The 25,086-nt window shown below is 49.3% G+C and overlaps 1 protein-coding gene across 2 annotated transcripts in view; it reads left to right on the top strand.

The window, feature by feature from the left end:
• Positions 1-17,829, top strand: part of RBL1 (RB transcriptional corepressor like 1) — a gene marked incomplete at both ends in the record, with an annotated part of 28,246 nt that extends 10,417 nt beyond the window's left edge. Inside the window, 14 exons of one of the 2 annotated variants that reach the window (XM_084271386.1) lie at positions 1,827-1,993; positions 3,797-3,909; positions 4,456-4,559; positions 5,099-5,236; positions 6,722-6,886; positions 7,055-7,190; positions 8,854-9,108; positions 10,016-10,194; positions 12,275-12,451; positions 13,697-13,768; positions 13,945-14,029; positions 15,255-15,421; positions 15,818-15,982; positions 17,659-17,829. In XM_084271386.1, the coding sequence (XP_084127512.1) occupies positions 1,827-1,993; positions 3,797-3,909; positions 4,456-4,559; positions 5,099-5,236; positions 6,722-6,886; positions 7,055-7,190; positions 8,854-9,108; positions 10,016-10,194; positions 12,275-12,451; positions 13,697-13,768; positions 13,945-14,029; positions 15,255-15,421; positions 15,818-15,982; positions 17,659-17,829 (2,094 nt within the window). The remainder of the gene's footprint in view (positions 1-1,826; positions 1,994-3,796; positions 3,910-4,455; positions 4,560-5,098; positions 5,237-6,721; positions 6,887-7,054; positions 7,191-8,853; positions 9,109-10,015; positions 10,195-12,274; positions 12,452-13,696; positions 13,769-13,944; positions 14,030-15,254; positions 15,422-15,817; positions 15,983-17,658) is intronic. The other variant, XM_084271387.1, reaches the window with a different exon arrangement.
• Positions 17,830-25,086: the final 7,257 nt, after the last annotated feature.

Below are 25,086 nucleotides of genomic sequence, written 5' to 3'. Positions count from 1 at the left end.
TGAGATGTACTGGGTTTTCACCTGTGATTTAGTCTTGACAAGGCTATGTAATTAGTTTACTAACACCTCACAAGAAAGAAGCATAAGTGGTTTGATGCTGTTGGCTTGAAACCAGCATGGGAGGGTTGGATTCCTTCCTTTCTTGTCCTTGGACAAAGGCTGGTTCTTCAGAGGTTTGGTGGGGGGAGGGCAGCCGTGGATTCATTCCATGTTAGTGGCTCTTATTTCTGGTTGGAGGACTTTTCATTTGGATGCAAAAGCTTCTCATGTGATGAATATGAGCATAATTACAGCTACTATTGAGATTAATGAGCCGATTGAAGATACGGTGTTTCATATGGTGTAGGCGTCTGGGTAGTCTTGAGTATCGTCGGGGTATTCCTGCTAGGCCTAGGAAATGTTGGGGAGAGAAGGTTAGATTTACCCCTGTGAATATTACTCCAAAGTGGGCTTTGGCTCAGGTTGGGTGTAAAGTGAATCCAGTGAATAGGGGGAATCAGTGGGTAAATCCTGCTAAGATGGCGAATAAAGCTCCTATTGATAGTACGTAATGGAAATGAGCAACTATGTAGTATGTGTCATGTAGGGCAATATCTAGTGAAGAGTTTGCTAGGACGATTCCTGTTAGGCCTCCATAACACCTATGCATTCAGCTCTTAACTAATTACTGATGTTTCTTGGACAAAACCAGACTACAGACATGACAAACCTCATTTATACCCCATAAGAATACCTTTTACACTGGATTAATTTGTTTTCCCCTTATTTGCTTTGTAGGACAGGGAAGGTCAGCTTGTGTACTCTTCTGTAGAAAACAACACTGAAGACACAAACCCCACCAGATTCTCACTCTTACAGAAAATAGCCTAGAAACAGAGTTGATGTTTCACTGTGTTCAAAAATCTAAACTGCATTTAATGAAGTAATGTGTGGGAATTAATCTAAGAAGTTAGATTTCTTTCTAAACTTGGATAAGGGGAAAAGACAGAGCCACACGCTGTTGGCTTTACCTGTCAGTTAAAATATAAGAATACTGCATGTGTGATGCCAGTGCTGCTGTAAATGAATCAAACATATTGGCTTTTTCTGCCTATTACTAGTGTGCTTTGTATCCAGGCAAATTAAAGACAGGTTTGGAATGAGCTTCTCAATTTTGAACTTGAGTTTCTGTAGTGTAAGAATGGCCTCATCACTATTTACCTATGCTGACTGCAGGCTTACCCCTTATTTGCCTTGTATATTCAAAGTGTAGTCTGTTCTAATAATTCCAACCCACATACTCAATTGCATCCCTCTCAGAAAGCAGGCTTCACAGAGGTAAGTGTGGCTGACACAGCTCCATCTGCTTAGTGTGACATCGTTCTTTGGACGCAGGGAGGCTCTGGGGCAGGACAGCACTTCCCACAGAGTGTTTCCCCATCGCCCTCTCCTAGGCAGACACACTTCTTGTGTCACCCAGCGCTGTAGCCAGGGACTCTCAGTGGAACCATATGCCTTCTCTGTCTTGCCCTGTGTTTTTCAATGTTCAAGTGAGCTTAAAAATTCACAGGCATTAAGATTTAAAGCCTCACTTTCCTGGATTTTACTGTAAACAAACCCCCTTGAGTTAACTGTAGTCTGCCTGAAGATTTGTTACATGTTGTGTTTATGGAGTCCTGGAAAAGGTGAACTCCTTTTCAGCTAGCTCTGGGATCAGGGTGTGATGGCAGCCTGCGGGTACCGCACGTTGGGATCTTGGGAGCGGTTGAGCAGGAGGTGCTCACTGGAAAGGGGGTTGGAACAGTTCTGTTGGCTGATGGTATTTGTTCTTTTTCTCTGCCTGACAGCAAAGGTCGTTCGCCCCCTCAACGCCGCTGACGGGCAGGCGGTACCTGCGGGAGAAGGAAGCTGTCATCACTCCTGTTGCTTCGGCGACGCAGAGCGTGAGCCGGCTGCAGAGCATCGTGGCTGGGCTGAAAAACGCACCCAGCGAGCAGCTTGTCATGATCTTTGAGTAAGTCCATCCGCTGCCCCTGCTCCTGCCCAGCCTGGAGCTCCCCTTTGCACACTTGCCACTGTGTCCTTGCTCACATTTCACTCTCTTTGGTGCAGGATATTTTGTCTGTGGCTCTGTATCGTTCCCTACTTGAAAGATCTGTTTTCTAGATGATGTCCTCCTGAAAGAGGATAGCTGAACATACTCCCACTCCAGCCCCACTCCCAACTTCTCACCACTGTGGTATTGATGCAGCTTCAGCTTTAGCTCAGGCTAGTGTAGCTATTTGCCTGAAGGCCAGTGTGTGTTTGAACTTTAAACAAGTATGGCTCAGTGCCTGAGAGAAGGAAATGGTAGCAGGTGGCTATTGAACACAACCCCAGTCTTTGGGGATCACCATTAGAGTCCCAGTTGTATAATTCAGCCTGTATTTTTGGCTCCTAGACACATGCCTGCATGATGGCTGTATGAAACGCATGTGAACATGTTGGTGCATAAGCAGATGAATATAAACGGAATAGTTTATGGATAACAGGTGGGCTGGTGTTGCTTCCTAGCTCCTGGAAAGTATAATGCAGTGCTAACTGCCTGTAGCACTGTTGGGTGTTTGCAAACACCTGTGCACATGTAGAGCTTATAGTGTGAGGCCCCCAGATACTGCTGCTCAATCAGAATGGACAACCAGTGCTGACATTTTTGAAGTGCAGAAGTAACATTGGTTTGTTGGGGTTTTTTTAAGTAACCTTCATAACTGGTTGAACAATACTCCTTTCAGCTCTCATCTTTGGAGTTCCATGTGTTTGGAAAGTTTTCCCAGCCCTTGTTCTTAAAACTTCACAAGTGCTCAGCAAGATGCATTGCTGTTTGGAATGTTTCTCTAGTTCTTTTAGAGACTGTTTTGACATGCTTTCATCGTGTAATAGAAATCCTTGATGTGCCTGCAGCCTCATGACAAATGTGTTAAAGTAATAAACCATTCTGCCCAGAGATGTAAATATTAAAATGGGGAAAATCATTGAGTAAACCTCTGTCAAGAACCATGTCCAGTACCTTGCTTCCCTGGATATGAGGGCACCACGCACTAGGATACTGCTGTCTGATGAGGGGCAATGGAAAGGTCTCTGGTTTGGCCTGTGTGGCATTGTAGGCTTTGGAATATTTTCTCTATCTGAGTAAAATTCCTGGACATGTAATTTTGAAGTTAATGACAGGGCTTTGTTCAATGAAAGTGCAGTTGATTTCCACGCTTGCTCGTCAGAATAGTTCAGTGTCTTAATTTGACATGAGTCACAAGCCCCTGTCCTCTAAGACAGAATTGCTGGAAAATCTGGAAGTATTTGGAAAGGAGCATCTCCACACAGAGATTCTCTGGGTCCTTTTTGTGGAGTTCATCAGTTCCTCTCTAGTAAATAAGGTACTGTTTGAAAGATGCTGCCTCTTCACTTGGAAAGCTTTCCAGGACTCCCTCAAACCATGCCTGGTTTGTGTGCTCTCCTGGATGCATTTGCCTGTTGTAGCTTCCTTCCTACTCCCTTGCTCCTAGCAGATACACTTTTCTCCTGAGTGAGTTGCTGTAGCTCTGGTTTCCTCCTGCATTTGCTCCAAACCTACGTAGCCTCCCTTACCTGCTAGGAAAGGACAAAGGAACCAATATTTCTGTATGGTTTCTGTTTCCCTCTGTTCTCTGTAGGTAGTGATCAGCTTATTGCCTGAGGAGGAAAGTTTGCTATAACTGGCTTGTCTTTTTATTTGGGGGAGGTGGAGGTTCAAACTGGGCATTGATTTATACAAGCCAGGCTTTCTCTTTGCCTTCTGCTCCAGGTCTTGTGCACGCAGCCCTATGGAAAGCATAACAAGCAGAGTGAAAGAAATAGGTGAGAGGTTCTGTCGCAGCTACACCCAGTCAACAGCTGAACAGCCAGGATCTCACATAGGTACGGACACGCGACGCAGGGGATGGCTCAGCATATTAAACCAGGGCAGATGAAATGCCCCTGTATGCCTTTGTCTAAATATATTATACACTACATCTGTTTTGTCTGAGACAGGGGAGCTGGTCTTAACCCAGAATGTAACCAAATGGAAAACTGTTGCTGTCAAACAGAACACTGTAAAGAATAAATGTTTATTGCAGTCAACCCAAGGTTGCAGCCTAGATGGGATAACCAAGAAAGCATGGAGGCCATCCCAGCTCTTAACAAAAATTATAAGCTGGTGTTGTTCTTAGAATTTAAGCTTAAAGGAAACAGGATACAGATAGGAAAATGACTATTGCAACTGTCTGTGAAATGACATCACCAGAGTGTTAAAATATAGTCCTGTGAAAGCTTTCTAGAATTGGTGCTGTTCTGTGGCTAGTGCCTTTCTGAACAGTTTTTGTTCTCAAAGTCTGTACATCCCCACCTGCACTGATCAAATTAGTCTTAAGAACATTTGTGCAGACAGCATTGGGCTTCACCCCTGTTGCTTTCAAATTTCAGATTTTGCTGTGAACAGACTAAAGCTGGCAGAGATCCTGTACTATAAAATCTTGGAGACTATAATGGTGCAAGAGACGCGAAGGCTGCACGGGAAGGATCTGACTGTAAGTAGAGACCTGGCAGAAGAGGGGAGCAGTCCCTGTAGCCCTCTCTGGCAGGCTGTCTTCAGACAGTTCTTGAATGGTGCAGTCTGTGCATGCTTTTAATATTATAAAAGGGAAAATATATGGCAGGTCTCCAACTGTGATGTCTACTGCTATTAATAATGGTCTAATTCTGGCATAACTACCCATCTCAGTATGTGTGGCCTTCTAGAATCACAACTTCAGGGACAGATAACTTTTATTCTCTAATTAACAGCATTAATATTTGATGTTAGACAGCAGGGCATGTGCTCTGATGTTGTGATTCCCAGTAAGGAGGCCAATTCATTTGGCCATGGGATGGAAAACGAGCTGGCGTTGGTGCTGTTGGTCTGCCTCCAGTCTTTACCATGCGAAACCTGTAGGAAGAGGAGAGTGTGGAAGGTAGAGAAGAGCAGTGGTGCTTCTCTCCAGCACTAAACTGGGTAGTGTCAGTGGCACAACACTCAAACTGCCTTTCCCAAGCCTGGGCTGAGGGCTGTTCCCTGTCATCTCTGCAGGCTCTCTTGGAACAAGACGTGTTCCACCGCTCGCTGATGGCGTGCTGCCTGGAGATCGTGCTCTTCGCGTACAGCTCGCCACGGACCTTCCCCTGGATCATCGAAGCTCTTGACCTCCGGCCCTTCTATTTCTATAAGGTGAGGAAAGGCCACCTGGGGCTGGGTTAAAACTGCCACAGAATGGGATTGACACTCTTGGAGGTGACGCTCTTTCTTCACAGGCAGCGCAGCAGGAGCAGGACTGCTGTCAGTGTGCAGTATGCCTGACCCAGTCCTGGCTGTCCTGACCTATGTTTCCTGTGCATTCAAGCATATATTTTGATGGTAGTTGTGTTTATTGACACCAAGCCATAGTTCTGCTTATTGGTGATAAAATAGCAATAGTATTCTTTGTGGCCTTTGGCTACTGCTACTTATCACAGGCTTGCTTTAAGTTATATTTTCTTCTCTGTTATGTTGTATGTAACAGAGAATGCCCAGGAAAAGAGATTTTATATTCTACTTTTTCTCCCTTTTTTGTTAAACCTCATCCCCCCCACCTCCAGTGTCATTTCTGTTCTTTGCCTTGCTTCATTCTTTTACCATCTATCCCTATTCTTCCCAGTTTTCCTAGATATCTAGCAGCTTACTGGCCTGGATAAATCAGAGGTGGTTCTGTTTAGACCACAACAACCAAAAAAGTGAAGTCTTTAGGAAAGCTGTTTTATGTTCCATTCTCCCTTCTTCCTCCTTCAGTCCCTAGGTGCAGGGCAGTAGCAGAACAGTACCAGTCTGTCAGTGCTGCTGTGGCTGCTGGTAGTGTCCATCAATACCAGCTGCACTGGTGCAGGTCCAGCTGTGTGACACAGATGGATGTTTCACACAAAGTCTCTTTGCTATTCAACGTACACTCTGACTTGCAGCACTCTTACTTGGAAAAAAATACCTGTCACAAAGGCATCATACAGCAGAGACAGTATTTATTACTCCACTTAGCCATTTGTAACCTTGCTCTTTGGGTGCTTAACTTCTGAAGTAAACACAGCAATAAGTGCTCCAGGGAGGTTTTATGGGATTTTCATCCTGGAGCTTTAGAAAAACAGGCTGTATGTTCCTCTGTCAGGAATAACATAGATTAAGTGGATCTTTAATTTGGGCGCGGGTGTGGGCTTTGATATTTCAAGGGCCCTTTCATAGCTATCTCAGCCCTGATTGGTATGTGTTAATGGTTCTAACTTCCTCTTAAATGACACTTTAGAACAGTGGCCTTTTTGTTACAGGCCACTTTTTTGAAAGGAAGGAAAGCTTAAACACTGGGGTTCTTCATACCCAGCCCAAGCAGACATACCTGTTTACATCATCTTAGGCATAGTGCACGTGCTGCATGAGCACTGTGTGTGGCTAGTGCTTTGCCTGTCTCAGGGCCTTAAAAATACCCTGGGGGTGTGGGGTGTTCTGCGTTGATGGGATGTCTGCTGTCCCTTCCCAACTCCTGGCTTGCCTTTGGGAAAGGGAAGGTTAAGATCCAGTGGGGAGGCTGGAGTGTTCTGCACTGAGCTTTCAAACAGCATCCTGAAATGAATGATTTCTTAGTGTTAAACCTGAGTGATGGGACTTGGCATGTGTGTGTCTTGCTACCCTTAGGTAATAGAAGTTCTGATTCGTTCTGAGGAAGGACTTTCCAGGGACATGGTGAAGCACCTCAACAGCATTGAGGAACAAATTCTGGAGAGTCTTGCCTGGACACGGGACTCGGTGCTCTGGAATGCCCTCCAGGCCTCGGACAACAAGGTCCCAACCTGTGAAGAAGTATGTTACCCCTTTTCCTTTGTGAGGAAATTCACATTCTTTTCCTTACTGTTTTATACAGAAAACTGTTCAGATGAGAGAATTGCTGTAGAAAAACTTCTGGTAATAGCTGGGCCTCAAGTTGGGAAATCTGTTTGTTGTCGTACCCTGATGTTTCTTATTTCTCAGGTAATATTTCCCAGTAATTTTGAAGCAAGCAATGGAGGAAGTGGGCTTGGACACTTGCCTATGATGCCAATATCTCCTATAATTCATCCTCGAGTAAAAGAGGTTCGGACAGATCTTGGTGGGAGTTTAAGACGGGGTATGTTCAAGGTTTCTGATGTGATTCCAGTGTGTGAGTTTGGGGAAGGGAGGGAGGGGTGTTTAGAAGTTATAATTGCAAAAAGCAACTTTGAGTGTGAATGAGGAGTTTGGAATTGTGGGGTTTTGATCAAGGGAAGTTCGAGATGCAGCTGGTGGCATCATTGCTGTGTCTTACTGGCAGCAGATGGTGGTGCAGTTTCACTTCTGAACTGGAGCAGGTTTTGCTGCAAGGGTTGCTCTTGGGTGAATTCTCACCTGATGGCTTTTTGTGTGGCAGATTGCATTCCAAGCCTGGTTCTTGGTTTTTAAACACTCATTAGGAAGGAGATGGATAAGCAGTTTCTGTAGGTGTTGTGGTGAGTTGTTTGATGGGGGGGAAAGCAACGTGGAGATGGTCTCATGTATGGGCAGGGCTGTGTGAGCCTTTACTTTGTATAGGGGGATCTGGTACCAAATGCTCCTCTGAACTTCAGGTGGAAAACAGTGCTGTGTCCTTCAGTCATACACCTGGAGCAGGTGTTTGAAAGCAGCAGAAAAGCCTGAGGGGAGACAGGGGTGGGTGAGGGTGGAGGCACCTGGCTGGCTTAGGTCAGAGTGTAAAAGCCAGACCATGCACAAGCCAGTGTATCTAGGGCCTGTGGTCTGTGCTCCTCCTGAGGAACACTTCCTGGGTGGGTGGCAGAGCCCTGGGACAGGCTGCCCAGAGAGGCTGGGGAGTCTCCATTGAAGGGGGCACGTGGTAAATATTAGCACAAGGTTCTGCCTCAAGGAGCACAGTGTTAGCACATGGGTGTGTTGTGATGCCTCAGGAGGGGCAACTTACCTCTGAGAAGGGAGTGATGAAGGGGAAGAGGGAGAAGGGAGAACAGGAGGGCCCCAGGTCTGCAGAACCAGCTTCGTTAGCAAGACAAAAGCTGAAGCTCACCAAAAGAACCTGTACTGAAGGAATATTGAAGCCCACCATAATGTGCATGTGGGAGATAATGGGTTCTCATAATAGGAAAACTAACCATTTCTTGGAAACCTTATAAATGTGCATATATCCTGGATATGCATGTGTCTTGCATAGAAGCTGGGTAACTGAGCCTCTCTGGTGCACACACTGGGAGCAGCAATGCCCTGTGCACCCAGCACTGCAACAAGGGATCCCTGCTTCACAGCCACCAAGGCTGCTGATCTTTGATTGCAGCTTTTCATGGCATCACCATCTCTGCAGATGTTCAAACCCTGATCCTGGGCACTGCCCTGTGCAGCCTGCTCAAGGGGACCCTGCTTTGGCAGGGGTGGGACTGGGTGATCTCCAGAGGTCCCTGCCAACCCCAGTTTCTCTGTGATTCTGTGAATCTGTTCAGAGGAGTAGCACATGCAGGTATTGCTGATCTCAGCAGCCTGGAGTCAGTACCTGTATCCTGCATGTTCCTCAGTCTCTGCAGGTTATCTTGGCTACTCTTGTCTCCCATGTGGTACCTGTGAAACTGGGATGAGCCCAAGTAAAAGGAGACAGATGTAGGTCTTGTTCATATCACTTAGGAGCTGTGAACTGTGAGATTAGTTCTTAACTAGAAGGGATTTCTTGTACTGAGGTGAGCCTTTCCCCTCCTGTGGAGAATCCTGTGAAGCTGTTTCTCTTAAGGCAGGTTCTTTTCTCTTTTGCATCCCAGACATGCAGCCCTTGTCACCGATCTCTGTTCACGAGCGCTTCAGCTCTCCTACAGCTGGAAGTGCTAAGAGAAGGCTCTTTGGAGATGACAGCCCCAAAGAAATGCAGGTGGAAAAAATATTAACAGAAGGAACTAAGTTAACAATTGCTCCAGCTGCTGAAAATGCCTCAGTTTCTCCTGGCCAAACTGTACTGACCATGACAACTGCTGCAGCACCGGGAAAAACAGGACAGAAGGTTACCATCCCACTGCATGGTATGAATTCATCCCAGTTTTCTTCTTTACTGAATGTTTTGCTTGTTCTTAAGATGTACTTAGACTGACCATCCATCTTGAACACGTGTTGCTTTTTCTTTTTATAAGAAAATGTATCACTTTATCAAAAAAACCCAAGAAAACTTATCTTTACACTGACATCTCCCTCTGTGGAGACACCTGGTACCTGGCAAGCATCCCAAGGGTTGTGCCTTGTGAACAAAGTCATGGTGTTCTTGTTTCTTGCAGTGACACTGTGGATCTCAGCTCCAGTAACCATTTGCTACTGTTTGTCTTCCCTTTGGCCTGTTAGAGTCCTAAAGGGCTCTGGGGCTCCTGGGCAGGGGCCGTGTACACACGTTAGCAAATTAGAGGGGGCTTTTTGTTGTGCTGGGGTGATGCTTTGAGTGTTTCTGAAAATGATACATGAGAAATTAAGCCTTATTGCCCTTATAATTTAAAAACTGCGTCTGTAGAGAGGTTGAAATTAAAAATCTCTACTTTTCATGTTTAAGGAGATTTTTCAGCAAAAGAATCAGACTAATGGGGAGAGTGATGAGGACTCTAAATGGTGTGCTGTCAGGCTTGCAAAATAATGAGAAGAACCCCCAAGGTGGCCCACCTGCCCCTGAAGAGTGGGACACTGGCTGCAGAAATGATGATTTCTTGTGACCTTTGTACTTTCAGATACTTGTAGAGCTGATGGCTGCACCCGTGGGCTGCCTGTGAGCGGTACCAGGCATATGACCTGTAGTCACTTCAGGACACTCTGAGAGCCAAGGAGTCTGTAGTGTAGAGTACAGAAGGATGAGATGTCTCTAGTGTGAAATGTCTGTGAATTAATGTGATTTGACTGCAGTGTGAGGAGAGCACGTGGCTTATTTCTGGCTCTGTGTGTCCTCTCCAGGTATCGCAAATGAACTGGGTGGGATCACACTGATACCCATGGCAGTGAATTTAGCTCAGCCCTGTAAAATGGAGGCTCAGGCTCCCTGCCACCCTCAGCTGAACCAAGCACAAGAGGTGCTTCTCTCCTCAGCAAGCAAGCCAAAGAGAACGGGATCCCTGGCACTGTTTTACAGAAAGGTAAATGTCTGTGTTAGGAAGTCAGGTGTCACTGCTGGTCCTGCAGTGCTTGGTCTCACCTCCTTGTGCAGTTCTGGTTGCCTTTTAGTCTTCATGTCCCATTCCTTTGGTGTGAGCACAGAGCTGGGAGGAGAAGGGAAGAGATGCCAAGTGTTGCAGAGTCCAGTTTCCCCCCTTCCTCTCCCCATGAGAGGTTTCATGGGTTTTTGCTTTTAACTGGCAGCTTCTCTAAAGAACTCCCCAAGAAATACCAGGAGTTTGAATTTCTCCTTGCTTTTTACTGCCTCCCACGTTCACAAGGATTAGACACAGCAGAAATGAGATGATTCTCCTGTCTCTTGCTCATTCCAAGCTGGTACTGGTTTGGATCCTGCATCTGGAGATTCTCAATTGCATTTCTCTGAGGTCTGCCCAGTTGTGCTGGTCTTGCTGGTGTGGGGCCTCAGAAAGCAGAGATGAATAACACACTGTCTGAGAGTTTCTAGAAAGAAGGAAGAAACTTCTTGAAACAATGAAGGATTTAAGGGGTAAGTTAAGAACTGGGTGTGCTTCAGAGAAACTTCCCATTTCTACTTGTTTCTAGTTGCTCTCATGTCCAGTGGGGATCTCTGGAGGAGGCAGGGGTAACTTGCCTAAATGCCTGCAGAGAACATAAGCCTAAATTAATCTCTAAAATACTAAAAGATTTTTCTCCTGTTACTTTCCTACTGGAGAACATGTTTGGAGAGGTTCTCTCCTCTTAAGAAATCTGTATTGTAAACCTAGAGAATTCTACATTCTGAGGTAAATCTTAATCTGGACATGAGCCACCAATGTGCATCTGCAGCCCAACCTGCCAACCCCATCCTGGGCTGCATCCCAGGGAGTGTGGCAAGGATAGAGAGAGGGAATTGTCCTCTCTGCTCTGGGGAGACCTCACCTGCAGTGCTGTGTCCAGCTTTGGAGCCGTCAGCACAAGAAGGACATGGACCTGTTGGAGCAGCTCCAGAGGAGGCCATGAGGATGATCCAAGGGCTGGAGCACCTCTCCTGTGAAGCCAGGCTGGGAGAGTTGGGCTTGTTCAGCCTGGAGAAGAGAAGGCTCTGGGGGACCTTATAGCCCCTTCCAATCCCTGAAAGGTGCCTGTAGGAAGCTGGGGAAGAACTGTTCCCAAGGGCATGGAGTGATAGGACGAGGGGTGATGGTTTTAAACTCAAAAAGGGGAGATTTAGGTTGGATGTTAGGAAAAAATTCTTCACTCTGAGGGTGGTGGATCCCTGGCCCAGGGTGCCCAGAGAGGTGGTGGAGGCCCCATCCCTGGAGCCATTCAAGGTCAAGGTGGATGAAGCTCTGAGCATCCTGATCTAGTGAAAGTGTCCCTGCTCACTGCAGATGGGACTGGATGAACTTTGAAGGTCCCTTCCAGCCTAACACATTCTATGATAAATACAGAGACTGATTCCTGGGAACACTTGTAGGCCACCTCCTGTGTCTGAGCTGTTGGTTCTTTCATTGTGACAGTGACAGTCTGTGTCTCTGCAGTGCACTGAGGAGAGGTTGATCAGCCAGCTGCCAGGGCTGTGCTCAGACTGCGTTCTGGAAACTTCCCTCTCAGCAGGGGAATACTTCAGCCATGTGTTTGACAAACCATATGGTAGGCAACATACTCCTCCTCTTAGTTATGAAGAACTAAAATCTTCACTTAAATTTGTCTTCAGATTTTGACCTGTTAATGTGATCAACATATAAACAGATTTGTAATCCAAAAGAAAAGGCATCATCTTGCTAATCTGAGATTGATTGTACCTGACCACAGTCACAGCAGGTCCCTCCTGTGTGTTGTTGGAAGTGTTCCATTACACAGGGAGTGAGCCACTCCAGAAACTCCAGTCAGAATGTTTTGAGCTGCATTTCCTACAAGCAGTAGAGATCCCACGTCTGAAGGGAGCTGACACCTCAGCTGCTGAAGACATTGCCTGGGGCAGAAGGGGGAAATGTTGCAGAGAGGAATGACTCAGCTAGGGAACAGCTCTTCTTTTGAGGACTTTATTTCTGAGGTTGAAGCTCACTGGGCTTGACTCTGTGTTGTGTCTTACTCCAGGTTTACCACCTGGCGAGCGTGCGCTTGCGTGATCTCTGCTTGAAGCTGGATGTGTCCAGTGACCTGCGCAGGAAGATCTGGACCTGCTTCGAGTTCACTCTGGTCCACTGTGCTGATCTAATGAAGGACAGGCATCTGGACCAGCTCCTCCTCTGTGCCTTTTATATCATGGCAAAGGTAGTGTGTGGCTTTAAGAGATTCAGGGAATTTGATGTCAGTTGTTTACAGTTTATTGCTTTATTAATATCATATTCCTGGAGGGAAGGGGAAAACTCCTGCCAAGGAGTGGATGGAAGTCCCAGTGCATCTTTCCTGTGTTTTGCATAATCTTTAAAGCTCCCATCAACCAGCCAGTTGGTTAAAAGAGGAATTTCCTTCTCCTCCTGAGCGTGTTCACAAGGAGCACTGCTCAGCACAGGCAAAGCAGCAGCATGTGGTTTCACTGCCCCTTGGTTGTGTTCTCTGCCCTGTTTGTCATCCACAGTCCCTGTGCTCTGAACTAACAGGACCTTGCTAGTTAGAGTTGTGCAGGTGAGGAATCTGCAGGAGCTCACAACTGGGTGTGTGGAAGGCAAGCTTCTGTTTAAAAAAAACCCTCTGAGCTTTTGGAGGTTCAGGCTAAGGCACTGGGCTGCCTATTACCCAAACTTCTGCAGTTCTCACCCAATCTGCCAGCCTTGAGTTGAGCTGTTACTGAGCTGGGCTGTGAAGCTGGAATATTGGCTTGACTCAAACAGGAGTTACAATGGCCACAAGCTCTGGGTCAGGCACAAAAAGCCAAACCATTGACTAGTCAGTGCTGTTTTATCACGTGGTCTGACAGTTGTTTGGGGGGTTGGGTTTTTCTAATCATCTCCTGTGTGTTTCTCTGGTGCAGTGTGAGACCTGGCCCTGTAGCCAGAGTCTCTGGTATGTTCTCTCCTGGCTGTTGCTCATCTGCTATTAAAATGACAAGGCACGTGGCTGAAAAATGGAGCCCTCTAACAAATGATGTGTTTGGAAGTACAGAAGGGAGGGAAGTGGCAGGTGTGCAGATACCTGCCTGGCCTTTTGCTCTGGACCTCCTCACTTTTCGTTCAGAAGCATTAAAGGAAACAGTTTTCAAATCTACAAATACATTTTTGAGCTAATAATATTTCCCTTCTTTAATTTTTAGTGTCACTGGCAGAAAAGTCAGAAAAGGACCAATTCCTGACCATCACAAGCAACAAAAGTCTTTAGTAGCTAAGGAACAAGGAATGTCTGAGCAAGAAAAAGGCTCAGCTTTTCATATTCTCATCACTAGAACTAAGATTTAAAATAAAATATTCACAGTATCCACACAGAACAGCTGTGTAGAGGGAAGCTGGTTGAACAGACTGGACCTCAGCAGCCAGACCTTGCTGCTTGCACTTTGATCTTCAGTAGCTTTTTCTTTTCCAGGTAACCAAAGAGGAGAGAACTTTTCAGGAGATAATGAAAAGTTACAGGAATCAGCCACAAGCAAACAGCCATGTGAGTAGATGGAGCTGCTGTTCCTTCTTCCACAGCTCAGAGCTGGCTCTTCCAGTGCTTGTGCTGGAGAGGGAGAAGAAAGCTGCTCTTCAGGGTTATATTAATTCAGATGGATTTCATCTAGTCTTGACTTTCTTCTTTTCCTTGACAAGAGTCTTTTCCCTGGTGTCCTGTAGGTTTATAGGAGTGTCTTGTTGAGAAGTACTTCTGCCAACAGCCCGTTGGATAAAAAGACAAACCAAGATGTGGAGATGAAAGAAGGTAGGTACAGCAGAGTCCTCTGCCCTTCTTAAAGATGTGCTTCTGGGCTTTGAAGGCTGAACTCTCCAGTCATAAGAAATGAAGCAAGTTTTACAGTTTTAAATGTATTAAAACCCAAATGTGTCTTTGAAAAGGAAACTGTCTTGCAGCAGCCCCCCTGTGTATCAGATTGGGAAAATTCTCTTCCCCATTGGGAAAAAACATTTAATTGTGTTCCCTTAAATTTGGTTGCTGGAGGTTGAAGTGTTTCCTCTGTGTGTCAGTGATCTGCAGGTCTTGATAGTGATGCCAGTGGAGAAAGATAACCAGCACCTGGGATATTATGACCTGGTGCATGGGCAAAGGGGTCAGTGTGAGCCAGCAGTGTGCCTGAGTGGCCAGGAAGGCCAACAGCATCCTGGCTTGTGTCAGACCCAGCATGGCCAGCAGGCCCAGGGAGGGGATTGTGCCCCTGGACTGGGCACTGGTGAGGCTGCACCTCGAGTGCTGAGTCCAGTTCTGGGCCCCTCACCATCAGAAGGACATTGAGGTCCTGGAGTGAGTGCAGAGAAGGGCAACCAGGCTGGGGAAGGGGCTGGAGGGCAAATCCTCTGAGGAGCAGCTGAGGGAGCTGGGGGTGTTCAGCCTGGAGAAGAGGAGGCTGAGGGGAGACCTTCTCCCCACCTCCACTGCCCTGCCAGGAGGGTGCAGAGAGGTGGGCAATGGTCTCTTCAGCCAGGGGACAGGAGATGGGACAAGGGGCAATGGGCTCAAGCTGCCCCAGGGCAGGGTCAGAGCAGATGGGAGGGAAAAGTTCTTCCCTGGCAGAGTTGTGGGGCTGTGGCACAGGGAGGGGCTGAGTCCCCACCCCGGGTGTGTTTAACAGAGGGGAGATGAGGTGCTCAGGGATCTGGGTCAGCACAGGACAGGGACAGTTGGACTCGATGGTCTTAGGGGTCTTTTCCAACCCTGGGATTCCATGTGCTACAGGGTTTTTTCTACAACTATTTCCAAGATTGGCCTTTCTAGCCATAACCCACGAGCCTGCCAGCTGTGATCTGTAGATCCTCCTAATGTTCATAACCACCCACAGCACACCCTGCCCCTGTCTGAAGCATGTTTAATTCGTCTCATTAACTAGTCAGTTCCTGGGCAGGTTCTAGTCTGTTGGGTCTTGTAAGTTTGAATGTGAAGTGCCTGTTTGCTCGTACTGTGTCTCTGAGATCTGCAGCTCTCTCTGTGTTAGAGTCGACTGTGCAAACTGGCGGTTCCTCGGGACGACGGGCTGCAGAGGGCTCCAGTGAGCTGGGGACTGAGGAGAGAGGAGATCTGATTAAGTTTTACAACGCTGTCTATGTAGGAAGAGTAAAATCATTTGCACTGAAGTATGATATCACAAACCAGGACCATGTAGTAAGTAAAGTATTTGGAATCTTGCTCATCATCTAATAATCACCCACAGAGACTTTTTCCTGACAGTTAAACACATGCCAGTGTTTTTGCTGTTCACCTGGCGTAGTTAGAGAGTCATTGGTGTAGGTAGCAGTTTGGGGACTTGCTTTGACAGCCTTTCCAGAGGATGGATGAGGTTCTTACAGCCCTGGGTTCAGCTCCTTTATATGGATGCAGCACCCATCTGCTCAGATGCCTGCGGAGCCCCACGTATCGCAGCTGGGACATGAGTCTGCCCTGTTTAGCTGATACTTCCCTGTGGTGGGACTGGATGGCCTGGGAGTGTATCAGTCTTTGCTCCTGTGAAGCTACTGCCCTGCAGCTCTCCTGCCTCCAGGTGTGTCCTGTGTCTTGCAGGTGGAAGCCCCTCCCCTGTCGCCGTTCCCCAGCATCAGGCAGCAGCCGGTGTCTCCGCGCCGCATCTCCCAGCAGCACTCTGTGTACGTGTCGCCGCACAAGAACGGCGCCTGCCTGACGCCTCGATCGGCCCTGCTCTACAAGTTCAACGGGAGCCCTTCCAAGGTAGAGAGACAGAAGGGTGAATGGGGTCGATTTGAGAGGGTTAATTCATTGCCTAACGAGAACCCCAGTGATGGCACCCCAGGTGCTGTGTTTACTGTCTTATATACTCTTCTAACACCATTACACAACGAGGTCCCCTGACAATTTCCACCAGGTTCTTCATGGCTGAAAGTCCATGAACTTTATTCTTCCCCTTTCCTTTGGCTGTTGCTGGTTGCTCAGTCTGGGTTCTGCTTCGGATCTCAGATTCTGCTGCCTGTCTCAGGGGTCGCAGTCTCCTCTTCAGCCTCCCTTGGAAAGGCTCTGAGCATTCTGTGCTTAAACATCTACATTCTCAGAACTCTACTTAACCATTAAATACCTTATCGTTCTCTTAAACTAAAAAATACTTTACTCAGTCATCTCTGTTCTATTTGTGCACTTACCCTTGTCAGTCATTCATTTGTAACTCTGCTGATGAGCTGGGCTGAGGATCAGTCCATCCATGGAAAGGGCAGTGCATGGGACACTGAGGCAGCTTAGTGTGCTCAGAACTTCTTACTTCAAGCCAGCCCCTTTTCAGTGTCTGTGGGGACAGGACAAGGGGCGATGGCTGCAAGTTGGAGCACAGGGAGTTCCACACCAACGTGGGGAAGAACTTCCCGGTGAGGGTGAGGGAGCCCTGGGACAGGCTGCCCAGGGGGTGTGGAGTCTCCTTCTCTGGAGAGATTCCAGCCCTGTCTGGACACCGACCTGTGTGACCTGTCCCAGGGAGCTGCTTTGGCAGGGGGTTGGACCCCATGGGCTCTGGAGGTCCCTTCCAACCCCTGTGATTCTATGATTCAAACCTGTGATTACACAGCTGTAGGGACCTTACCATGAATCCTACCCCTACATAATAGTAATGGACTGTCCTGGTGTCAGTCAGGATGGAGTTCACTTCTTTTGTGGCAGCGGGTGGGACGCTGTGTCTGAGAGTTAAAATGGGAGCAGTGCTGATAACACCCTGATGTTTTTAGCTGAGTCCAGCAGTCAAGGGCTTTCTCAGCTCTTCATGTTTCACTATTAATGAGAAAGGAGGGGATGAAGCCAGGACAGGTGACCCAAATGGGCCAAAGAGAGTATTCCATGCCAATTCCATCCTGCTCAGTACAAAGGGGGCTGATGGGAGGAGGAGCAGAGGGGCGGCTCCGGGACGCGCAGTTTTTGGGGGACGGTCGGGTTCCGGGACGGCTCTGGGTGGCACGGCCTGAGCTGTGGGTTCAGTGACAAACTGCATTGTGTAGCAACAGTTTCATCTATTTTTTGCTCTAAAGTCCTGTCAGCATTGTTATATTTGATCTTTCTGCTATTTTAGTAAACTGTCCTTATCCCAACCCACGGGCTTTTGGTTTCTTGGTTTTGGGGTTGTTATTTGCCCCTTCCTTTTCCCTTCTCTTGCCTCACACCCCCCACACTTCTCCCCTTCCTCTTTTCCTTTAAAGAGCAGGCAGCTGAGTTGATCTCTGCTCTCAGACAGGATAAAACTACAACATGGCCTAATTCTAACATCCTATTTGTACTAAATACTAGTTTCTCTTACCATCCATCACTTGCTCAGCAGAGAGGTTCAGAATAACTTCTAGTTCTCAGATATTAAAAGACAGTGGTGGTTTGCAATGGAGTCATAACTCAGGGGTTTTTTATCTCCATCACAGAGTCTGAAGGACATCAACAATATGATAAAACAAGGGGAACACAGGAGTAAGAAACGAGCCATAACAATTGACAGTGACACAGAATCCCCTACAAAGAGACTCCGCCAGGAAAGCGATGATGTTCTTCTGAAACGGCTCCAGGATGTTGTCAGTGAAAGAGCAAATCATTGAAACTCCCAGGTTTCTGTGGGACCCATCAGCTACAGAGCTGGACACAGCTGCTGTGCTATTTATTTCTTGCCTCTGTCTACAGACAACTGCCACAGTTCACCTGACTTACACAGGATGCAGCGAGGACAGGTTGAGCAGCAAAGGCCAGGGAGTGAGTGGCAGCGATGCTCTTCCCCCCCCTGCCCCAGGCCACGCTGTGCTGCATCAAGCTGTTGTAGCCAAGGTGTATTCTGTAGGAAGCCCTACTGCATGTTCTCAAGCCTGACTTAGAGCAGGGTGAGTTCTGAGTGTAACTCAGCTTCTGGGAATACCGGGTGTGTTTTGGGGATGGGCTCAAAATGATGAGGAAATGAATGACAGTCAGTTTTCCTCAAGCTTTTGGTATTTGGGGTGAAGAAACTTTGAGAAGTGCCTTATTTTAAAAGAATGTGGAACTGTGTATGTTACTGTACTGTAGAGGAACTGGAGTGGATGACAAATTCCCCTCCAGCCTTGGGGAGGAGCTCAGCCTCAGGAGGGGCTCAGCGGTTTCGGACTGTGCAGGTTGTGCTGTGCTCCACCATCTCCTGTTACAGCGTGGGTCAGGCAGCTTCTGCGGTAAGGAAGGCACTAACCTGGAGGTGCAGAGCCCTGAGGTGGGGTGCAGGGACTCTGAATTGCCTTCTCAAGCCCTGAGTGCTGCCACAAGAACTGCTGCTTTCCCCTGGGAGCCCCACAGCAGCCCTGCTGCAGCAGCTCTGCGCACGGATCGCGGCTTCCCTGTGGAGTGCAGCTGGGATGCAGCTGGGGCTCTGGCATCCCCAGCTGTGCCACTGCACAAACTCATGTCACAAAGTGTGTCTCTTCATGTGACTGTTCCCTGAAGGTCTCAGCCTCTTGTGTAGTATCTACACTGAATGTAAGCCCATCAGAGACGACTTGGGTGTGTATATAGGGGGTTTTATAGCTATGAAGTGCTTGGATTCATTGGAAATGTGTAAATTCCAGGATGCCATTCTTGTAACTTAAGTTTTTAATGCTGAGGGATTTGGTAAGGTTTGGAGAGCAGCCCCGGAGCGTTCGCTACTGTGAATCAGTAGCTGGAACTGACTTCATAACTGCATTGGAAATTGGGGTCACAGAGGAACTTCCCAGCACTGTGGTTTTATCATGTGCATATTGAACTGAGAAAACAGTAAGTGGTCACATAGGATGTGCTTAAGGAGCTCTCTGCTGTTGGGTCTGTGCAGCACCTGCTGCAAGATGGGCAGTGCTACAGGTCAGGGCTGAGTGCTGCGACACTTCCAGCCTGGGCTGAGGGATCTGCCCTGCAGAGGAGGAATGGTGTGTGCAGGGACCCTACTCAGCAGTGAGTAGAAAGCTTACAAAGCCTGTAACGTGCTTTTGAGTTGCTACTATTTATATATTTGATTTGGGTCTTTTTTTACTTTCAAAATAAAAAGGTTATTTCTGGAAGGTTTGGCCCTAGAGAGCAGCAGGAGGAGATGGCCAGGGCTGGGCTGGGCTTCCTGCAGGTTCTGCTATTCACTTCCTTGAATTTTATTCAGCCCTTGAGATTAAAAGGACAAGAGAAACAGCATTCCTGCCTGACCTGTTGGGCTGTAACCCTTCAATGTAGGTGCTCCAGTCCCCTTTTGGGGGGAAAATGGGAAAACTGGGTTTGGCTTTCAGCAGAGTCTACTTTATTTCTGAGGAGGATTGCAGACCTTGGATGGGAAACCTAAAATCTGGCCTAACAGCCCAAGTCTGTGATGATTTGGGGTTTAATTCAGCACCACGTGCAGATCTCTCCTCACCTACCTGCTCAGCACACTGACTGTAGAAGACTGAGGGTGCTGAAACCCCGGGTCGTTGTCCTTGGCTGGAGTGGTTTTCACCACCAGAACAATTGTACCCCAGCTGGATGCAGTGCAGGGGGGTTTCTTTCACCTTTTTAGGTAGAAAAAATATTTGGGGGCTTGTTGAACAGGTAAAACAACAGCTTGTGTGGGAATTTTGTAACGGTTTCAAAGTGCCTTCACCTGTAAATATGGATTTTGTAATAAACAGAAGTGTATTTTGACCTGTGCTCTTGCTGTGGTAACTCATTAACCAGTGCCTGCTGTCAAAGACCTCAGTTTTGGGCTCTCACAGTCCCCTGGGGGGGTGTCAGTGTAAATCCATCGTCTTTCACATGATGGGGCTGAGGTGTCCTGAGGTTTCTGGGCTGAGGTTTTTGCCAGATGCAGTTTCTGGGTGAAGAAGGTGAGTAACATGAAGTTACCAAAACCACTGGAGAATCCTGGAGCAGTGGGTGATGGGCACGAAGAGGGAGGGGGCTGTTAGACTCGTTGGCATCTGCTTTGGGAGGGAAAGGCCACTGATGCAGCCAGTTGTAATGACTTGAGACCAGAGCCTACAGCAGGCAGTAGTTACCAGCCCGAGGGGATGCTGAGGGTGCAGCTGGGAGCACGTGGCTGGCTCTTCTCTCTAAACTTCTCTTTGCAGGGAAGACTGACAGCAAGGGAAGGCAGCATGGCAGTGTGAGGTGAGAGCAGGGGGACAATGGTTGGGGTTGGCAGGGTCTCCTGGAGATGATCCAGTCCCACTCCCCCAGAGCAGGGTCCCCTCCAGCCAGCCGTGCTCAGGGAAATCAGCCGCCCTGCTGCAACCAGGGAATGGCAGATCTCATCTTAACCTGCAGTGATGCTTTTCCATTGCATCTCCCACCCGATGAACACTGGGCAGAGCAGAGGGAAGCAGCTGTGGGTGTTTCACTCCCCCACTCTCTGGGAAGGGGTCCTGAATCCTGCATAACAAAACCTGTGCCCACCTGGGCCCCGTTCCCCCACAGCCACATCCACTCGCTTCTTACCAGGAGGGAACAGCTCATCTGACAAGACAGAGCACACCGTGGCCAGCTCCACAGCCAGCACCAGCAGCAACGCTTCTCCAGGCACCAAGGGCTGCCTGGCTTCCCAGATCCTTCCAGTGACCTCTGCAGGGAGGATGCCAGGGTGGAAGGCAGCAGTGTGCAGAGCCAGAATGGGAGACTTGGGAATTGGAAATTCAGTCCACACCATCGGTTTGCTCCCTCTGCCCTTGTCCACACAGTATCACAGAATGGTCAGGGTTGGCAGGGCCCTCTGGAGATCACCCAGTCCCACCCCCAGAGCAGGGTCCCCTCCAGCAGGCTGCACAGGACAGCGCCCAGGATCACGGGGTTGGGATGTCTCCAGAGATGGAGACTCCCCAACCTCTCTGGGCAGCCTGGCCCAGGGCTCTGCCACCCTCCCAGCAAAGAAGTTCCTCCTCAGGGTCAGGGGGAACTTCCTCTGCTCCAGTTTGTGCCCACAGCCCCTTGTCCTGTCCCTGGACACCCCTGAACAGACTGACCCATCCTCCTGAGCCCACCCCTCAAGGGTGTCCCAGCATTGATAAGATTCCCCCCTCAGTCTTGTCTTCTCTGGGCTAAACAGACCCAAGTCCCTCAGCCTCTCTTGGTAAGAGAGATTTTGTAGTTCCTGTGGCATCTCCATGGCCTTTTGTTGTCACTAGCAAATGACAGTAGCTCCAGTAGCTTGGGTGAGGTGAGTACATCCATGTCTTGCAAGCTGCATGGTACAGGACAGTGCTTTTCCCCAGCCAGATGGGGAAATACCACCTTGGTGCTGCCCAAAGTGGATTCAGAGCTTCTGTGTTTGCTACTGGTGAGTTTCCAGAGAGTCAGAGGAGGAAAGTTCAATAAGCTTTCCTTTCCCAGCACCAGGAGAACCATGAGCCTGCTGGTGCTTCACACACCAGCAGCAGGTTCGGATCAGGTTGCCACATCCCAACAGCATAAGATGCAGCCTCAAGAAAACGTGTGCTTAGAGAGCAATTGAGCAGTGTGGGGAATTGAAACTGATTTTTCCCATTAGGAAATAACTCCTCTCATGTCCCTGTCCTGTGACTCAAGGAGGGTTGGTTGTTGTTTGGTATCTGAGGAGCAGCGAGAACTGAAACTGGGGGGAACAAACAAAAGGGAGGTGCTGCAAAGAATTGGGAGGGTAAGAAGTGCTGGGATCCCAGATGAAAGCGGCTGAGCATGTCTAAATCTGTCTTAAGCCAAAGGAGCTGAGTTCCTGTAATCTCCAACGTTCCTGATAAGCTGACACCTCACCAGCCAAACAGGAGTTCTGGTGACGTGGGTGTCACATGGACACGGTGCCAAACTCATGCAGCTTCCCCCAGTGACCAAGGCAGCAGCTGAGTCAGCTGCATGAGGCTTGTGGTTCCCAACCCACGGCTGAGCTGAGGGGCAGGGGGCTCGTGCAGGGCCTTGTTGGGGGGTTAATGCACCTGAGTGACCGGGATGTGTCGGTGTCAGGGAGTGTGGGTCACCCTGCCCCAGCGCTCCCTGGCTCGGGCTCTGCGTCGCGGCTGAGGCACAGTGAACGGCAGCTCCCACTGCCAGCACCCTTCCTGCCGCCTCCTACACGTCCTGCTTCCCCCTCAGAGCAACAGCTTTGCAGGCGTTTGGGGAGGAGAACTGCAGCCACCTCGTGTGGCAAGACTGGGCTTCAGCTGGTGAGGCTGTGGAAGGAACTGGTGCCAGGTCAGGGATGGCTGCGCTGGGAGCGATGCTGTGAGGAGCTGCACTCAGAGCTCAGCAGCCCTGGTGCCTGTGGAGCAGACATCCTTTGCACCAAACCAGTTAGTGGCACGACTTACATGCAGGTTGTACACACATATCCCTGACCTGTCTGAGAATTCATTAGCATAGGTTCCCACCCTTCCCCACGTGCTTACTACAGCCTTTTGGTGGTCTTCCAGGCCCCTGATGGTGGATTACTTCATCCACTCATTTTCATCGCTGTTTTTGCCATGCACTACAGCCTTTGTCTTCCTCCTCTGGCTTCCCAGAGCCACATGGCTGGTCTTGGGCCCCTTGCAGCCTTGAGTTTTCTTGTTCCTGGAGACAGTCCTGCTAGAAAGCTCACAACGTGCTGGGACAGGCATTCCACAGTACCCCTGCTGCAAAGGATGTTACTAATATCAAGAAAGGTCTAGACAGTGAGTCTCCATTAGATTCATTGCTGCATCATGTGCTGTTGGCACCCCCAGAACCCCATGAGATTCAGCCCCTTTCTCAGTGCTTTTCATCCCCTGAGCCTGCCTCCCTTCAGACAGTGGGTCTGTAGCACAGCTCCACGTGGCCCAGGCAGAGCAGGAAAGTGCTGCTAGAAGCACATACAGGGACAAGACCTGAGCCCCTGCACAGGAGCAACCCCTCTTCAGCTCAGCTTTTAACAGGTCCCTGATTTTAGCTCATCATCACGGGTGGGGGGCACGGGATTCAGTTGGGGTTGCTGCACCAAGCTGCTGGCCTAGAGCTAAGCCAGGGTTTGCTGCATGGTAGGGGCGGCTGGGAAGCTGTTCAAGCTGCCTCGACTGCACACCAAGCCTTGCACAACTAACAAACAGAGTTATCCCTCCCCTCCTTGGGTCTTCAAGGTGCTCAGAACAACGCCCTGCCTAGCCCAGCATTATCTTTCTTCTTCCCACTCGTGAGGGGGAAGCTGGTGACTTTCCATCGTGTTGCCACACCACGTGTCCGCCGGGCATCGAACACCCCCCAGTCTGGCACTGATCCACAGAGGGCACCCCCCCGCTGCAGGGTACTGCTCCCTTGCTGTGTTCTGCCCACAAAGGCAAGGAGACACCTCTGGAATTTTTTGGATGAGCACTCCAGGTGTCTTGGGGCTGCGTGTAGGATGCACGTCCTGCAACGCCTTCCCCTCCCCAAAAAGCTCTCTGGGTGGTTGATGTTGGGTGTTGAGCTGTGTGGGGCAGGTTTTGACAGAGGGATGGACAGGTGGTCAGTTATTCCTTTACAGGGGATTCAGGTGTCACTTCACTGGGAGAGGAGAAGTGGAGAAGCAGTTGAGGGTGTTGTACATGGTTGTGGTGCTTAATGGATCTTGGCTGTTCTTGTCTCCAAAGGTTCCTTCCAGGAAGAGGAGTGTTTTCTCCAAATGGGTGGAACGAGCTCGCAGCCAGTTTCATTTCTGATGCTGATGGAAATCTCAGAAAACCCCAGGGGGGATGGAGGGAGACTCAGCCAGGCAAGAACAGGCAGTGAGCAGCAAGTGCACTTTCCTACCATGAGCTGGTTACAGAGAACACAGAATATTCACTTCCAAAAGCAAACCACTGTAGCATGCTAGAGCACGTCAGCCCTGCTGCATCCAGAGGCCTCCCGAGGAGCCTACAAAGGGCTGTCTGCAAGTGACATGATGAGAGAGCTTTTTCTTTCCCCACCTTTGCCTGTCTGAACTGTGTGTGGGGAGTCTTGAGGCCAGCAGCACAGGCCCCACTGCTCTGCTTGGGTGTGCTGAGCCTGGCTGGTGCCCACCCAGCTGTGCTCTCACTCCCCCTCCTCAGCAGGGCTGGGAGCAGAAAATAGCATGAGGAAGCTCAAGATACACAGAGCTTTTGTCTAAAAGAGAATGAAAAGGTCAGGATAGGGACAGGGAGCCTCTCCCCAATCGCCATCATGGGCTAAAGGTTCAACTTGGGCAAGGTTGAACTTACTGCCAATTAAAAATAGAGTAGAATAATGAGACACAGACCCAAAAATTAACCCCACCTTCCCCTCACCCTCTTCTTCCCAGGCTCAACATCATGCTTGACTCTTCCACCTCCTCCTTCAGCAAGCGGTGCAGAGGGATGGGCTCGGGTCCCCTTGTAAGGCTGCCCCCCCGCTGCCCCTTCCTGCCCCCCCGCTGCCCCTCTGCTGCCCCCCCCGCTGCCCCCCCGCTGCCCCTTCCTGCCCCTGCTCCAGCACAGGGTCCTTCTTGGCTGCGTGTGGGCATCTGCCCTGCTGTGGGGAGCAGGGGAGCCCCCACCTCAGCAGGGCTGCTGCAGGGGAAGCTCCACTCCTCCTGCACTGAGCCTGGGGCCCGCAGGGCTGTCACACTCGTGTCTTCACACTCGTGTTCTCACACTCTCCTCTCACCCAGCTGCTCCAGCACAGTGGGTTTTGACCCCTTCCTTGAGGATGCCATCACAGAGGCACCACGGGTGCTGCTGATGGGCTCGGCTTAGGCCAGCAGCAGGTTGGTCTGGGAGCTGGCTCTGCCTGATGCAGAGTCAGCTTCTGGTGCCCTCTCACAGAGGCCACCCCTGCAGCCCCTCTGCCACCACAGCCAGCCACCCAAACCCAACACAGGTGCTGAGGGACAATGGTAGGGACACACCCCCTCGCCCCGGGGGGCCTGTGCAGCATCACAGTCA

Source organism: Gallinula chloropus (assembly GCF_964237585.1).
Source record: "Gallinula chloropus genome assembly, chromosome: 16".
Taxonomy (NCBI): Eukaryota; Metazoa; Chordata; class Aves; order Gruiformes; family Rallidae; genus Gallinula; species Gallinula chloropus.
The sequence above is the reverse complement of the archived record's forward strand: the minus strand, read 5'-3'. Positions and strand labels throughout refer to the sequence as shown.